The sequence below is a fragment of the Caretta caretta genome, chromosome 15 (assembly GCF_965140235.1).
Source record: "Caretta caretta isolate rCarCar2 chromosome 15, rCarCar1.hap1, whole genome shotgun sequence".
Lineage (NCBI taxonomy): Eukaryota > Metazoa > Chordata > Testudines > Cheloniidae > Caretta > Caretta caretta.
In genome coordinates, this window is record NC_134220.1 from 26,553,617 (window position 1) to 26,571,745 (window position 18,129).

Consider the following 18,129-nt stretch of genomic DNA (forward strand, 5'->3'; position numbering starts at 1 on the left):
CAAAAGATTAAAAAAAACACAACAGAACTTCTTCTAGGCTTAGTTCAAAGTTACAAAACACAGGAATAAACTTCCCTCCAGCAAAGGAAAAATTCACAAGCAGAACAAAAGATAATCTAACATGCCTTGCCTGGCTTTTACTTACAATTTTTGTAATATGAGAGACTTTTAGGATGGTCTACAGGAGAAGGAGTTTTCTGACCTGATGCTTCTCTGCTTCCCAAGAGAACACACCAAAACAAAGCCTCCCCACCCCAAGATTTGGAAGTATCTTCTTTCCCCATTGGTCCTTTTGGTCAGGTGCCAACCAGGTTATTTGAGCTTCTTAACCCCTTACAGGTAAGAAGGAATTCTAGGCTACCCTTAGCTGTATGGTTATGACAGTATTTAATACATAAAGGCAGGGCATTGAGACCTTTTGCTCAGTCTTTGGATGCAAGATCAAGTGAGGAATCCCAGAATTATTTTGGAAGGTGTTCCTCACAACATAGTCTGCAATCCCTACACAGGAAAACTGCATGTGTGGGGGGTGGGAATTCCATTATTTGTTAAATTGTTATTTTTGGACAGGGACTGTCAGGATGTTTATACAACAGCTAGCAAATAGGGCCTTGACCTGGTCACTCTGTAGGCAAAACCACAATGTGAATGCTTAATAAGATCATTGAACAATACATTGTACCTCAGTAATAGTAAATGTTGTGATGCATTCAATTTTAAAATCTTACTCAGTTTCACTATAAACAATATGCCAGATTGTAATCATTCCATGGAAAGTACTATACAAATGCAAATATTAACAAATTGTGAAGTATTTCATGAGTGTTTACCTCATAAGAGATAGGAGGTAAGCCCATTTTACAGAGGGTGAATGGCGAGTCACAGAAATATGACTTAGAGTTGTGATTCCACAATAGACACCTCTCCCACTCTAGTGACTCTCTACTGATTTAACTGAAATCCTAAGGACAATCTCCGAGTAGGTTCCCTTGTACATTCCTCTTAACTTAATAAGATAGTATTGACAACTCAATGATCAGTAGACTTTTGGCTATAGAATAATCTGTATAGCAAGAGTGGGAATAGTTTAATCAAAACATAGAAAATGTACACTACTTATTCCTGGGATATGTTCTGTGATATTAACAAACAACAACAACAAAAAAGTTCAACATTAAGCTGGAAAAGCATTGAATGGAGATGGAGAAATTCTGGTGAGGATAGCTTTTATAAAAGAGACTCAAAGAAGGGGTGGGGACAGACATACCTGTTCAGTTGACAAATGTGAGAAGTGGAAAATCTCAACATCAACATTTATTGTCTGCTGCACTACAGTACTTACTGATTCTGACTTATCTGCTACCAACTGTAGGGCACAGAAAATTTCCCAAAGGGTACTTAGGTGTTACATTAATTTTAAGTGGAAGCATGGGTTAGGATTCAGGTGGTTACATCTTAGAATCATAGAATGTCAGGGTTGGAAGGGACTTCAGGAGGTCATCTAGTCCAACCCCCTGCTCAAAGCAGGACCGATCCCCAATTAAATCATCCCAGCCAGGGCTTTGTCAAGCCTGACCTTAAAAACTTCTAAGGAAGGAGATTATGCATTGCTATAAATGTAAAAATAATATATTTTACCAGAAGGTTATAAAATACAGTGAAAGGAAGGTGGCCTGGTGGTTGGACTTCAACTGCCAGTGCTTGGAATGTTGGGATCAGAAGGTTCCATGGCAGTTGGAATTTGGCAGTTGAGTTCAACTGCCTGTGCTGGAATATTAGAATTTGCAACCCCTTGTCCCCAGTCTGCAGTGCCAGATTGGATTTGAAAGTGAGGAAAATATCTGGATGTTTAATGAGGGGATTAATTTGACCCAGTAAGTCTAGAATAAGGAATGTAAAAGAGTGACGTAATGAAGATTTAGGGTACATCTACGTTGCACAAATCTTACTGCACTGTGTAGCATACAGACACTACACATGCCCCCCCCCCGCACTGATATAAATAGCAGTGTAGACAGTGAAGCACTACTTAAAGACAGGCCTAAACCTTGTTGGCATATACTCTACATGGCTCTCTACACCCTTAAGCAGTACCTCCCCCATTACACTGCTGTGTTTAGCAGAGTTGTATCCTGCTGCTGGAATCTTTCCCCACTGCAGGGAAATGCACTGGGGAGTGGTTGAGGAAAGGCTCCAGAAGCTTCCCACTGCCATCTGTAGCTACACACCACAGTAGGTGTGTCTACACTGCAATTAAAATTGTGGCTGGCTGCTGCCAACTGGCTCAGGATAAGGGGCTGTTTAATTTTGAAGTAGACATTTGGACTGGGCTGAAGCCCAGTCTCTAGGACCCTGTGAGCACTGTCACCTCTAAGCTGTGCGCATATGCAGACGCGCATAGATATTAAACCCCACGCAGACGGCAAAACACTGCACGCACTCTGGCTTTTTTTTTTTTTTTTTTTTGCTTTGGCAGCAGCACAGAAGAAATTTTTTGCGCACATGGCCTGTTGAAAATTAGAGGGAACATTGCCTGTGAGGTTAGAGGGTCCCAAAGCCCAGGCTTGGGGAGCCCTGAACCTCTACACTTCAGTTAAACAGCCCCTGAGCCTGAGCCCAGCAAGCCTCAGTCAGCTGGCACAGGCCAGCTATGGGTTTTTAACTGCAGTGTAGGCATACCAAAGTAGACAGTTTGCTCTTCACTGCATCGTGTACGCTCCCCATAGCCTATATGCTGCTGCCAGGGGTGTGCAGTATAGACATAACCTTAGGGTGATTTAAGCACTTGGTAGTAAACAAAATAAGCCATAAATAAATCAGAGGACAAGGACAACCCACCTAATTCCCCTGCCAAGCTCATCTCTGCAGCTCTAGGGCCACCACTTTCCGACAAAGCGGATATTCACCCCCGAAAGCTTATATTCCATTATGTCTGTTAGTCTATAAGGTGCCACAGGACACTTTGCCACTTTTACAGATCCAGACTAACATGGCTACCCCTCTGACACTTTCACAAGCGGCTACTGACTGGATGCCCAACTTGAGCCACTTTAAGCCTGACTTTTTTTTTTTTCTCCCAGAGCTCCCAAAACTCCACTTGAAGATGATGGAGAGACAGGTGAGCAGCAGCCCTGTTCAACTTAAAATATCTTGAACCTGACTTTCAGACAAACCAAGGAACCCAAAGTCAGTGACACACACACAGATATAAACAAACTTCCTGGGGCTGGGGGGGGAGGGAGCGAGGGGCTCCAGCCCAGGTTACCGTGAGCAGAAGGAGGGAGGCCGGGGGGGACTGACGGGCAGGGGCTCCAGCCCAGGCTACCCCGAGAGGGAGGGAATAATAGAGGCGCTAGCCTGACTGGAAGGGGGACAGGGGAGGACCAGCCCCTCAGTCGGCGCTGACCTAGCTGCAAGGCCCGGCCTCTGGGAGTGGGAAGGGAACTAGTGGGACCTACATCGCCCGGCGCCGCGCCGCTCCCCTCACGCGGAGGGCGGGGCAGCCCGCATCCGGCAGGAAGGGTTAGGAGTCGGGGCTACGCCATCGAAGCGTGTGCGCGGCGCCCAGTGAGGCGAGGCGGGGCAGCGGGCGGCGCGTGGGCTCGCGGAGCTGCGGCAGGGGTCGGAGCTGGGGCCGGGGGGTGCTAGGTGCAGCTGCTGGCCTATCTCTGCAGCCGGAAGGAAAGGAAGGAAGTAGCAGCAGCAGCAGCAGCAAGAGGAGGAGGCGGCGCCTCGGGATTAGCAGCCGGGCCAGGCGCCCTCTCTTCGCTCCTCTCCTCCCCCGCTCCGCTGCGAGCCGCCGCGGCCGGAGACCATGAGCCTGAACGAGCACTCGATGCAGGCACTGTCCTGGCGGAAGCTCTACCTGAGCCGGGCCAAGCTGAAAGCCTCCAGCCGCACCTCCGCATTGCTCTCGGGGTTCGCGATGGTGAGCGCTCCCCTCCTTCCCGCCTGCTGGGCAGGCGCCGGCCGCCGCGCTCTTCTGGGGGAGCGGGGGCAGGTTACAGGTAACCCGGGGGACAGCAGTGCCGCTGGGTCGGCCCAGCGTACCGTATCCTGCAGGGCGGCCAGCTAACTCTTGGCTCTGGGGCCCCCAGTGGGTTTATATTCCCCTCTGTACCGTAAATACCGCCTGTGCCCGCCCTTTGTGTTATCAGGAGCTAAATCTATTAGGATGCGCCGTTTACTTGTTCCTGGACGACGTGTGATGTGTCTGCCTCGCCCTCTCTGCGGACCCGGTCCCCATCGCGTTCTCCTCGCATTCCCCAGATAAATCACTGGCTGGGTGTCTGGTCCCCCATTTAAATGGGACGTCTTGGCTCAGGTGCTTCCACCTCCAATGAGTTTGGGAGAATTGAACCCTGAACTGTCAGCACCAGCCTGTGGCTCGCTCCCTGGCTGAAGTTGAGCTGGACGGGGAAGAATTTAGTCTTTTGTTCATGAAGCAGGAGGTGGTTTGGAGGATGATTCAAACGGTCTAGAAGGATTTGCACAGCAAATGTTGCATATCACCATTTTTTATTTTGTGTTTTATACACTGGCTTCTTCCATAACCTACTTTCTTCCATCTTTGGTTTACTAACACTGTCCAAAATGTGTAATTATTTTGCTCCTGGGTTTTGTTATTCTGCTGGTTGGCTTACTGACTGCTTTGTCTTCCTTGCCATTGATCCAAAAGTGAGCACATCTCTGGAGTATATTATTTCCAGGTACAGTAGCTTTTCCCAGAATGGGTTCATTATAACCAGAATATAATCCATGTGTTCCAGTGCATTGAAATAATTCAGGACTTCCATTCCACTTCACTGTAAACTTGGGATTCTGCATATTGTAGACTGGGACAACATTGAACATATCTTGTATCTTACAAAAATAAAGCAGTTTTCCATAAACAATTTCTCCACAAAATCTTGCCTGCATTTTTTCAGGCTGATTTTTGAAGAAAAATGAGTTATTTACATACATGCTTTGAACTGGCCACCTTGTTCATTTTCACATGCAATGTTAGTATTAATTGCTATACCACTGCTCTTCATTATCAGGTTATGGCCCTGAAATTATATAAACAACTTCTACTCCTGTTGTTGGCAGCGGCAGTTAAGGGCACAGTGCTGAGTACAGAATCAGGCTCTTGGACAATGCATCATCACTGTACTTAACTTAGGCTGCACAACTGCAGTACTTCAGCTACACTGCTGTAGCATTGACACTTATTACCACAATGGAAAGGTTTTTTTCCATTGCTGTGTAGTAAATCCACCCCCTCGAGAGCTGGTAGGTAGGTCCTTAGAATAACTCTTCTGTCAACCTAGGATGTCTGTGCTGGGGTTTAGATCAACTAAGCAGTGTAGCTAGGGTTGACCTAGGCCTAGTCTACACCTAAAGCTTAAGGCCCCAATCCTTTGGACTTACACATGTTCTTAACTTTACACATGTGAGTAGTCCCATTGACTATACCACTGTTTCAGGACTACTAATGTGCTTAAACTTAAGAGCATGAGTAAGTCCTTGGAGGCTTGAAGATCATGTATCTTTAGGTCCAGCTTATAGGCATCTTCTCCTACAATCATGTACAGTAAGTCTCCCATCCTCTAATTTGTTGCATGGATTGCTGTGCCCCATGTGGATTCCTGTTGACTTCATGGGGGTTCTGAGCTAGTGCAAAAGTCTTACCGCACACAGCAAATTGTACCAGAATCTTTCTATTTTTGATGTTTTTGCTAGAGCCCATTTCCTCTGTGTGGTTTTAAATTCATTTGGATTCACTGGATAGTATTAGAGTGCTGTCATTCAAGAAGTGGAAAAACTGCTAAATGATTTTTAAATCTGTTAAATAGCCCTAATACCTACTTCACGGCTCTCAAATAAGAAACACAACTGCATTTGCTTTATCTTATTTCATTATAAAGGAAAACTTCAGTGTAAAAATAGTACTTCTGTATCCAGTATTTTCACCACTGTTACATGTAATGCCTAAGGTTGTTAAAACTGAAAGAGACTATCTCTTTCTCTATGTTCATTTTCAGCCATTTGGTAGAATTTTGTGTATAATCAATTTTGCTGCTTCCTCAGTCAGTTTCACTGATTGTGTGGTTCTTTCACATAGCCACAGGGAATAGAAAAATATTTAAAACACGCACACTGTGAGACTCAAGGGCAGATGTAGTGTCTAGTCTACTTCCTAAATAATAAAAACCTGACTAGAACTAAATTTGACTGTCCCTTTAACTGCCCATTATGCTGGTCATACGGGTTTCCAGTTGTACTCCTGAATCTTATTTTTAGGAAAACCATGGCTTTTTAAATAGTAAGAAATTATTAGGGGTATGGAACGGCTTCCATATGAGGAGAGGTTAATAAGACTGGGACTTTTCAGCCTGGAAAAGAGATGATACAGGTCTATAAAATCATGACTGGTGTGGAGAAAGTAAATAAGGAAGAGTTATTTACTCCTTCTCATAAAACAAGAACTAGAGGTCACCAAATGAAATTAATATGCAGCAGGTTTAAAACAAACAAAATGAGGTTTTTTTTTCACATGACTTGTGGAACTCCTTGCCAGAGGATGTTGTGATGGCCAAGACTATAACCAGGTTCAAAAAATAACTAGATAAATTCATGGAGGATAGGTCCATCAGTGGCTATTAGCCAGGATGGACAGGGATGGTGTCTCTAGCCTCTGTTTGCCAAAAGCTGGGAATGGGCGACAGGGGATGGATCACTTGATGATTATCTGTTCTGTTCATTCCCTCTGGGGCACCTGGTATTGGCCACTGTCAGAAGACAGGATGTGGGGCTAGATAGACCTTTGGTCTGACCCAGTATGGTTGTTCTTATGTAAGAATCTATATCATCAATATTTTTTTCTCTTCTGAGGTGTATGCATGCATTTTATATATGTAATAAAAAATCCTGACCCTCAAAAGTTCTGGGGATGAGCTCCTCGGTAACACGGGAGATTTCTGTGGCCTGCTGGACTCCATTACAAACCATTTTTAACGCTGCAAAAGTTGTTTAATTGTGGAGGTTTTCTGTGTATATTTTTAGAAATGTCTTCTTTAATTTTTCTTCAGCACACTGTTTTGAAACAGCATTCTCGCTTTCAGTGCCTTTTTTTTTTTTTTTTTTTTTTTTTAATTAGAATGTGTTCTTTTGGGCTGGAAACCTTCAACTATCCTTAATTGGTGTAGGAACCAGACCTCTAAAACCCTGTATTTAGAAGTGTGTTGCATTTTCCAACACTGCTGAGAAAAGGGCAGACCATCTGCCTTTGACATGAGTACTATATTAGATTGTAAACCATGAAATTGCTTTTATTTCAAATAATAACATAACTCAAATTTGATATCAAAACAGAACAAAGTGACTGGTGTAAAACAACCTCCTGACGGTCAAATAAATGTCACTGTCATACTTCAATGGCTAAAAACAGAATGCAACTCTTTAGTGGCATTGGTAGACAGGCATCCATTTGACTGACAGGCAACTGTGCTCAGAATAGCAGTTAGTTCTCCATTGAGTACCATGCATCAGGCTGGTAGTTAAGCACAATTACACTGCAGTGTATTCTACTAAACACCCATTCTGATGAGACCGAGTAGTTTATCGTGGCAATTTCCTGCATCCATATTTTATTTTAAAAGTGGTAGGTGATAATGAGAAAAAGAGCTTTACTTTCTATTGTCTTCTAGTTTGTATGTTGTTAAAATTTAAGGGATTTAATATTGCAGATTAAATGACTTTTTTTAGAGCTGAAAGAAAATCTGTGTTAATTAACACCAATACTACTTGTTTTCATCATTAGCTCACTAGCACAGTTCTACTTTTATCCATTAATTGCTGTATTAATTTAACTATATGCAGTGAATGTAATTATATACAATATGGACTACTAAAAGTGACTCTTGGATATAAAGGGGTGATGGCCTTAAGTCTCATTCCTTCTCTGACAATGACTTCTTTGACAGTGTATGATGTCCTGGAGTTGCAGACTACTGGTTTTAGTTACCGTAGTAACTAGTATCAGTGGTAACTCTAGGGCAAACTCACTTGTGAATTAGCAGAGTCCAGTTACTCAGTAGTGGGAAATGTTGAATCTGAATAGCCATTGCATTTTAACTTTTGGGAAGTTGCCCCTCTCAAAATCTAGTAAGTTGCCATTGGGAATTAACCTTTGACTCCATTGCTTTGCTGCTACAGGGTTTGTTTATATCGTGACATAATGTGCCTCTACGAGTGTATGATTTCTAAAGCGTACTACAGTGTTGCATGCTGATAGATCCATGTAGACCCTGCTGGTGCATTTTAACATAGTGCTGTTTGAAAAAGTACAATGTTGAAGTGTACTAGGGAACCTTTAGTGCACACCAGCCAGGTCTATGTGGACCAATTAATGCATAACAATTTAGCATGCTTTAGATATCACACCCCTGCAAAGCACATAACCCCACCATGTAAACAATCCCATAGAGTAGTCCTCTAATTGGGACACCCTAATCTCCCTATTAAGAGAAAAGGCCACTTTAAAAAGAAAGGGGGGAGAGAGAGAAATACAAATGCTTCTCACTGCATTTAATCTTCTAATCCAGGGGTCAGCACTCTTCGGCACGCAGCCCATCAGGGTAATCCGCTGGCGGACCGTGAGACATTTTGTTTTTGTTGCCTGTCCGCAGGCACAGCGCCCCGCAGCTCCCTGTGGCTGTGGTTCACTTTTCCCAGGCTAAAGTGTAGGGGCTAAACTTTGCCTTCATTTACGTCCATGCAACCCCACTAGCTCCAGTACGGTTGCACAGGTATAAGTGCAGAGACAATTCGGCCTCCAGCATTAGACTGTTACACCACTAAAGCACTTTTTAACCATGGATCTGTTTTTTTTTTAAAAAGCAGTTAAGTATAATTACCTCCACTTTTGGAGTGGAGGGAAATGGGCACAGAGAGGCTAAATGACATGCCCAAAGTTACACAGTGAATCAGTAGGAGGAGTCAAGAATAGAATTTGGGTCTTCTGACTCTCATTCCCATGCCTTATACACTGGACCACACTACTTTGCTAAACATACCTTAATTCTTTAGCACTAACTGACTGTATGTTCACTATGCTAAATTCATACATGTGTGGTCAAGTAGCAACTATTAGATTGATGATAATGAATGGCAAACTGGCACTCAGGAATAAATTTTAATAAAACAGCTAGCCTGATTAATTGGGATGTGTTTAATCAAATGGAGTGTGTACTAATGTAAATGTAGTTCGAGGGTCAATTACGTATATACAAATGAAAATTTGCAAATGCTCAAGTCAGGTTTCAAATTCCATGTATCTGCAGTGATGGTTGCTGAAAGCCTTTTTTATATTAACATCATTCTGTGTTGATGTTACCTGTCCTGACCTGTAATGTGTGTACTCATTTGAGAGAAATGTACACTCGGTTCTGATATTTGCAGACTGTAATTTAGTAACTGCATCACTGAAGTAGGCCTAAGGATTTAGCTAGTCTAGCATCCCTTGTCACACAGTGCCCAGTACCAGTCTGATGACTTGGGGAACCTATTTACAATTTATGAATTCTGGTTGATATGAAGTTATAAAAATTGCTGTATCATGAATGCCTGTCTGTGTGTATCCACCATTGCATCCAGGTACAGTGGTGTATCATCAGAATGCAGCAACCATCTATTCAGGGTGAGGCATCTTGGGACAATGGGTTTCTCTTCCCTTGTCCGCAGCAGTGGAGAGAATGGAAATTCTCCAAGCAGGACAAAGATGAAGGCAACAGAGCAGGAGGATATAAAAGGATTTACTGGGGGAAGGTGCAGAGAGATTCATAGATAGGCAGGGGATGGATAAGACAAGATCAGAGGAGGCAAGCTGGGGGCATAAAGACTCCATGTTTCAGAACCCAAGCCATGCACTGCAAACAGAAGGAGCTCAGCTGGCACCAGGCAATGCTGATCTCTCCCAAAGAGTGCCCTGCAGTGATGAGGAAACTGAGGCAGGGACATGAATACAGAGCTTATTATTTTTATGGAGATCTGTTTCTTGTGCTATTAAATAGAGCAGTGGTGGTTCAGAATCATGTGCAAAGTCTGTGTGTATGTCAAGCACTTACATCTATCACGTGTGCCCTTGAAGAGGTAAACCAAAATGCTCTCTCTTATAGAGTTCTGGGTGAGGGTGTGTTTAAGCTATGGGGGGTGAGTCTAATGGGCCAGCACTGGTTCCAGGGACAGGGGGCTGCACGGTCTGAACTCTCAGTTGTGAGGACTAGATTAAAAATCTGCACGCTGAGAATGTGCCCAGAGGCCCTAAAATAGGGACAGTGCCTGGGCTCCTTTCAGATGCTGGAGTCTTAAAACACAGGATTCGGCAGCTGGGTCACCTCACAATGGTCTGGTGTGTGGGCCAAGAGGGGACACTCAAGTGGATCTGTGACATACAGATTTTTAAGAGGAAGTCTTTGGGGCTTGGAGACTTGCAGTTGGGGCAGCATTATGACTTGCAGAGCCAACAAATGAGCAAAGCCCCAGGTTGCTGGAAGTGGTGAGTTAGGCTGTAAGTTGCAGTGTCTGCACAGGGCCCTTAAAAAGAGCAAGAGTAACGAAGCAGTTAATTACGTTGACTGGTCTAACAGAGAACCTGTTAGGTTCTGACCTTGTCCGCACTAGAGAAATTTTGCAAAAATTACCCATCATTGTTTATACTGTTTTTCACCTCCATTTGTGTTGGCAGTATTAGGAGCCTTAGTGTAGGCAGTTTGCTGGCATTTAAAATACAATGTCAATTAGATTTGCTTTGAGTGGTATTTAGAAGCAGGGTATCTAGCAGCAGGGGTGCTAAAGCAGCATATCTTCTAATACCAGCATTCCAACAATTGTATCAATGGGATTTTTTTTTTTTTTAAGTAAAATTCTCAAGTTCAGAACGGGCTTTAGGGACTGAATTTTAAGCTAGTCTGTGTCTGTTCTGCTGCATTCTGCTGTTACTATGATACAACAATGGAAAGGAACATTAACTAGTATTTTGTGCATTTGACTTATGTGAACTAAATCAAGACAGCTAATATCTGTGTATCAGTTTCTCACTTGTAAAATGCCATAATAGCTACCTCACAGGGTATTGTGAGGATTATTTTTTCTAAAGTGCTTTGAGATCCTTGAGTTAAAGATATATTACAAGTGCAAGTAGTAGTCTAATCAGGGCTGCCAAGGGGTTGGTGTTCTGACTCAGCTTAGATGGGTATGAGCTTGGATGTGACACTACTTCAAATTGAAGGCCCTTCAGATGGGAAAGGATTACTAAATCTGATTAGACAAAATTAAATATATATTTTTACTTTTAGTCACTTAGCAACCTGTGGTGGTTTAACTGGATGTAGGCAGGGCTTTGGAGCTGTGCTCCGGCTCCGCTCCAGCTCCAGCCAAAAACCTGCAGCTCCACTGTTCCAGAGCTGCTCCACGGGCTCCGCTCCAAATCCCTGGATGTAGGAGAGTTCTGCACACCTACCTGGCTGCTAGAGCCAAAACTAAGAGTCAGGTATTGCTGTAGGAGGGATGCTTGAGCCAGAGATAGGTAAGAAGGATAATGGTACTGCTATACCTAGGAATTGTAATGTGCCACATGGTTTATATGTATATCAGCCACTTAGTTCAATTTGTTTTTAAGAACTGTTTAATCTCTCTGCATTGTTTCTAATTTCCTCTTAAAAATCCTGAGAATTTTCACCGTTAACTTTCTTCATCTTTGTCAAATATGTTACCATGTACTGCGTTTCCAATGTAACAGGTCATTCTAGCTCAGCTTTTTATTGTGGATGCTGGAGAGTGTTACTGCTACATAGTAACGGTCAACATTGCATTTTGTTGTTGTTCCAAAACGAAGAAGGCTGTTCATTAAAGACACAGTCAGGTTAAAAGTATGTAAATATTAAAAACAATAATCTGATGCTGGTGTTACTATTCTTTAGTATATTTAAACTGAAAGAAACTTTAATCTGACCCTTCACTTACATGGTTTGTTTAAGTCTTACATTTCACTCTGCTTGGACAATAAAAATAGGCTGATCGAATATCACATCTTAAATTGTTTCGTTGTCAGGTGATCATGCACTGGTATAATGTGATGGTATTTGAGTTGCACATACTATGGGGGAATTCGTTAAATCCAAACAGTTGTTGAAATAAAAAACAACATGAACGTCTGTTAATAGGTTCTGTAAAGCTACCTTAGCATAAATTGTGAATTTTAAATTATTGACACAGGAAGATTTATGTGGTTCTTTATACTGAAGGACATTCCTTACTGGACAAAGTCATTGACCCTCTTAGATGGATCCAGTTGTACAAACTGTGGCTGTATTGTCATCTAGCTGACTAGTATACAAGCTTCCAAATACAGAGTGCTGCAAGAGAAACATCCGCTCTTGCCTCTGAAGTGTGGCAAATATATCTTTCTGAATACTCCATCAGAGTTTTTGTTTATAACTCTGACGTCACCCAACAAAGGTGTATTATCAAAATGCTCTATCAGGATCCTGGCCCCACTGCTATAGGTGCTATACGAACACATAGGAAGACATTGTCCATGACCCATAAAGATTACAAGCTAATTCTAAAGCCTTTCTTTACAATAAGCTCTTATTAAGAGGTAATTGTTAGTTTTAAGTATACTTCTCTCATTTTATTAATAAAATAATCCTCAACTGCTGTATTTCAGTGAGTTGTAGTAATATACTGTGGACTTAATTTTGTCCCCCCTTCTACAGTCCACTTACACTGCTCCAGCGTTAAGAGGGCAGAACACAACCCTTGGGAATATCCCTTATATAAAATGGCTCTTCTGCTGGCATAGGGTTGGCAGAGCAACCATGTGTTGCCCTTTTGCACAGCCCTGGCCTAGGGACATAATGGGCTGAGGAATGGGAGGTGGATGGAGTGCTCTGTGTTCCAGCTATTCTGGACCATAGAACAGTGTCTAGATGGCCATTCAAGACTGTCATAATTTAGAGCAGGCCCAGAATTTGGATGCTGCAAAGGGTGGTGTTTAGCCATTGTTGGGGTGGGGATGCCACACACACACACACACTGTATCTCATGCAAAGGGCAAGAAACAACCTGGCCCCCCCTTGCACAGTTTATCTACAGAACAAAATTGATTAATTTATGCTACCTTTTCAAGATGTATCTAATCTAATTATAGTTGTGTTTAATTTTGTGGCCAAGACTACCAAACAAAATGGGGTTTAATAATCCCTGTGTATTAGTTCTCTACTAACAGTGCCACTATCAAGTATTAAAGATTTCTGCTATCCTCAAACTTGATATAGTAATAAACCTCTTGAAGACAGGATTCTAGGCTAGATGAATAAATGATCTATTTCAGTGTAATGTTTCTTGTGTTTTAAAGTAATTAGTAATGGATTCAGGGGACTCTGACTGGTTATCCTTTCAATTTCTAATGAACATGCTTATGTCCCTTGGCTTCCCTGTACTGTCAGGAGGCTTTGTATGAGCTCCTTACAATAAGTCTCACTGAATGGTATAGATACTAGTCAGGAAGACTGGCTCAGTCTTTTTTTTTTTTTTTTATCATCATTTTTTTCTGTTTTAAGTGTTTCTCTCCATGAGAATGAGTAGCACAGTCATGAAGACTGATAGAGATAGAATCAGTACAGCTGTCCTTGAACATGAAAACTGGCAGTGGTGGGGGGAAATCCTATATACAATATTTTTGTAAACTTTTTTTTGTTTGCAGCCCTAGACGTGAAATAGCTGGGTGCTGAAAGTTGGAATTTGGAATGGAAATTTGTAAAGATATTAGGTGTTCCAGCACTGACTAGAGCAATTTTTAAGTCTCTTTTCCAGAGGTTTTAGGATTCAATTGTATCTGAGCTCCTACATTCCTAAATCCTTTTTGAAAATGATAGTCTCCTAAATCAGTTAGGCATTGTGGTGCTGAGTGCAGCAACACTTAAATATCCTTTAAAAATGTGCACCTTAATCTACTTCTTGCTTGAACATGTATAATAGGCAGAAAGAGATCACAAAGAACGGCAGAAGAAGACTGGGAAAGGAGGGGAGATGAGAGCAGTCTTATTTGTTGGGTTGCACTTGCATTGACAATTCTACATTCAGTTTTATTAATGTAGCGATTAGTGCCTCAAGTAATATCCCACTTAGAGGCTGACATTAGATCTGTAGGAGGGACTTTCCATATTACAAGAAATTAGTAATGTTACTAGCTTCATGGGGGGGAGAAATGTGAGATTTCGATCTTAATAGCCTAATCCAGTTTTTCCCTAAACTATTGAAAGTTGCAGAGTTTAAATATAGGAAATCTAGTAATGAGTCATTTAGTTTAATAGCTCCATTGGCTCCTTACCCTTCTGCTCCATCACTCTCGGTTGAATCATAGATGGGAATGCTAGTGACAGCAATTGTTATGTGAGATCTAGTCTGGGCCAGTAGAAAATCTGGAAATCACTTGGAAATCAGATTCTGCACCCATGACCACTTCACCATCACCATTTTCGCCTTATGGGATCCACTGCAACTTGACTGTAAACTTGAGGAGTGCAGTCCAACTCTTTCTGGAGAAATGGCTGTGTGTAGGTGATAGCAACCATAGGAGAAGTTGGGTGGGTGAAGAACACAACACAGCTTTTGATTTTTGTAGCCAGCTGAAATCTAATGTGGTCTTGGGTGGTGGTGGTGTAGTTGCAAAGCTGTCTCTGTGCTCCATGCAGACAGCACCTGTCATGTTAAACTCAAGGAGACAGTCTTTTAATTAGAAAAGGAGTACTTGTGGCACCTTAGAGACTAACCAATTTATTTGAGCATAAGCTTTCGTGAGCTACAGCTCACTTAATCGGATGCATACTGTGGAAAGTTTAGAAGATCTTATTATATACTTATTATATACAAGTACTCCTTTTCTTTTTGCGAATACAGACTAACACGGCTGTTACTCTGAAACCAGTCTTTTAATTACACTTTAATGCGAGTATTTGATGTTAACTGTGGGAGAGGGAACACAAGTGGCCATTTGTTACTATGTCATACCACAGCATAAACTCCTGGCTACCAAAAAAAAGTCCCTCTTTTTGGGGGTGGGGAAAAGGGGTCCTCTCTAAATAATACAGATACACTTGAGTTAGCAGGGGGGTTTCTTTCTTTTCTGCTTTCTATAGAAAGTGGGGACCAGTGATTGTGGACAGGATCCAAATCTATGACTCAGTCAAAACCCTCTGGAAATAATATTTACTGCTCTCTTGTTAATATAAATGACAGCAAAAATCAGGTTCTCGTCCCCCAGGCCCTTTGTTGAAGCGTTTCTGCTATATCGGGATGCTCTTAACAACTGAATCCCACAGGCAGGGGAGTGCTGGCAGTAGAGTTCACTGACTTGAACCTTTGCCCCCTATACCTAGAACTGATTTCTTTATTTTCCCCAAGGAGAGTTTACTTTTTTTAAATCTAAGGGGGTGTCTCTGATTAGCAATAGGACTCCCTCATTCCCAGTGGATGGCTTTTATATGGTGTGTGCACAAGGCTTCAGTTTGTCCATTAGTATGCTTCTTTCTCACTCTGTCCAATCTATGCTCCATATTATTCTTTCTCTCACAGGATTTTTTCTCTTTATTCAAGCCTTTCCTCAAACATGCATCCAAAAACATTAGTCAGACTTCTGACCCCCACTATATTTGGGTTCAAAATTAGTGAAAACAAATCCATCCCTAATAGTAAAAATGTTAAGTTTACAGTCCTTTGGCTTGTAAAACATAACAACAGTGTTGAAACTTGAAGCACAACACTAATTCATATGCTGCTATTCTTGTGAAACTGACAAAATGACATGCCAGGAAAGTTACTTCTCCCAAACTGCTGTAGACACATACCATAAGCAAGCTTCCTTTGCAGTTGTCCAAGTGATTGATCTCTGCTCCTTATAAACTGGAGTGTGTGTTTGTTTATTTATTTATTGTTGCTGGTGGGAATGGGTTCATTAGCGCATCACTGTTTCCCCCTTGCCAGTTGGTGGTGTGATGATATTGTCAGATGCACAAATAATGTAATTTCTGTCCAATAGCACTCAACAGTATGCAGTATTTGTAGCAGAAGCTGCTAGTTAGGCCTCTCTGTGCCAAACTGTGTGGTAATGTATAATGCTGCATGGTCCACAAGGAAATTACTTGGAATCATTCAAAGCTGTTAAACTGTAATTAGGGTGAGAATACAACTACTTCTAGAGGGGAAAGTTGTTTAGTGTGTACAGTTTTGCTAGCAGTCAAGATTAGCCAAGACAGAAACATGGTTTAGCCTCCCTTCCTGTGTGAAATCTTTAAGTATTCAACTGAGGAGTTTCAAAAGAGCTGAAGGTAAAGTTCCCAAATCTCACTGAATTTTAATAAGATTTGGGTGCCTAACACTTCAGACTCTTGAAAAATCCCAACTCCAACTGTGTGGAACTCATTTAATTTTGTCCATGGGTTGTAGTTCCATTGACTTCAATGGGCTTTGGACAAGCCCTAAATGCACATTAGTAAAAGGATCTGCAAAAATTCATTTTGAAATGGGCTTGAAGCATCTATTTACTTTTCAGAGTTAGTAAAAGGGAAAGGCAGGGAGGAAGTATTCTCTTGCTTCCTGCTTGTCAGCATGTGATGCTTATATCTAGTTTTACCACATTGCTTAAAAATGTAACTTCACACAGTAAACTTCCTTTTTGCTTAACAATACCTCAAGCCAAATCAACATACATCAACATTATTTTCTCTTCCTTTCTTCTCAGTCTCATGAGGTCCTTTCTGTTTCTGAAACCATGGAGAGTCTCTCTAGTCTTACTCCATTCTGTTTCCCCTGTTGCCCGTTCCCTTCCCAAATTACCCTCTCTAAGTTCCATCAGCCCTTCTGTCTAGGGGAAAGATTGGACAAAAACCCCTTTTCCCCTTTTGGAGACCATCACTGGTGATCCTTACTCAGGAACAGTTTGCTGTTGACTGAGCTAAGGCTCTCAGCTACAGGGCAAATCGCACAGCTCCCTTTTTGGAGCACTCCTAGCCCATGAAATATTGGGTGGGTATCAGGGGAGCAGCTGTTTGTGTGTGTGTGTGGTATTTCTTGCTTTTAACTAGACCTTGCATGCTCACGGGAAGGAAGGCTGTTACCTTTCAAACATCAATGCTGAATTCGGTTTTTCAGGTCTTCATCTCTTGAACAAAATTGGGTCCTTTCGGCTTTAGTAATCTTGCACATTGGCAAATGGTATCTGCCCACAGCCCCTTTCAGAGGGAACAGAGTTCTCCCCGACAGCCCTCCTATTACTCATCTTGGCTCCAAGTTAATTTTTTCCTGTTCCAGTATCTGATATAGTCTGTATCTACCCAGCTGGTTCCAGGCCTGAAGGAAATGTCAGGAACTGGTAACAGGAATCATGGCACTATGTGGTTGGTTCATTCATTGGTCTCTACTGAGAGAGCCAAAAATGGGGCTAATTAGTGCCACACGTAGTGGTGTCCTTGCTATCCATTAAATTCATGTAATCCAAAAGGCTGACACTTGGGACAGTTTTTTAAAATGTATTGACACTAGCAGTAATTCCTCTATATAAGAGAACAGTCTCAAGTTTGCTTGCAGTAATCACATGGTACACTTACTGTGAGCTGGAGGAAGCTACACCCTTCCTGCTCTTGCACTGGATTCTGACTGACCTCTTGTGATAACTGCCTGTCTCCACAACAAAATTTACCATATTAAGCAGCCATGTTATAAAAGCAACCCAACCAATTTAAAAACTGAAACTTTGCTTGGGTGGATGGAACCAAGGTTTAACCTGTTTAAATCAGATTACAAGGCATATCCTGGTTCTTTGACATGGTTAGTAGCATCCAGTTTGGTGCCAGCCACTTTGGCAAAAAATAAACAGTTTTATAACATGATCATCCAACACAGTAACAGCTTTGTGGACTGTCTATAAATCTAATGCCCCTCTTTTCTGCAGCTTTTTTATTGCCACCTGATGCACCATTTTTGCTGGGTCAGGGACAAAGTTAAAGGACTGTTTGAATGTTGTTTCAGCTAAACCAGTTTCTTACAAGGTTTTGTTTTGCTGGTGAATATGGGCAATGCCAAACT

At 42.1% G+C, this 18,129-nt stretch overlaps 1 protein-coding gene across 3 annotated transcripts in view; it reads left to right on the plus strand.

The window, feature by feature from the left end:
* The first annotated feature begins 3,464 nt into the window (after window positions 1–3,464).
* LOC125622917 (calcium release-activated calcium channel protein 1) overlaps window positions 3,465–18,129 on the plus strand; it is a 32,489-nt gene continuing 17,824 nt past the window's right edge. Inside the window, exon 1 of one of the 3 annotated variants that reach the window (XM_048821536.2) lies at window positions 3,465–3,928. In XM_048821536.2, the coding sequence (XP_048677493.1) occupies window positions 3,815–3,928 (114 nt within the window). In that variant the 5' untranslated portion in view covers window positions 3,465–3,814. The remainder of the gene's footprint in view (window positions 3,929–18,129) is intronic. The other 2 variants (XM_048821533.2, XM_048821535.2) reach the window with 2 other exon arrangements.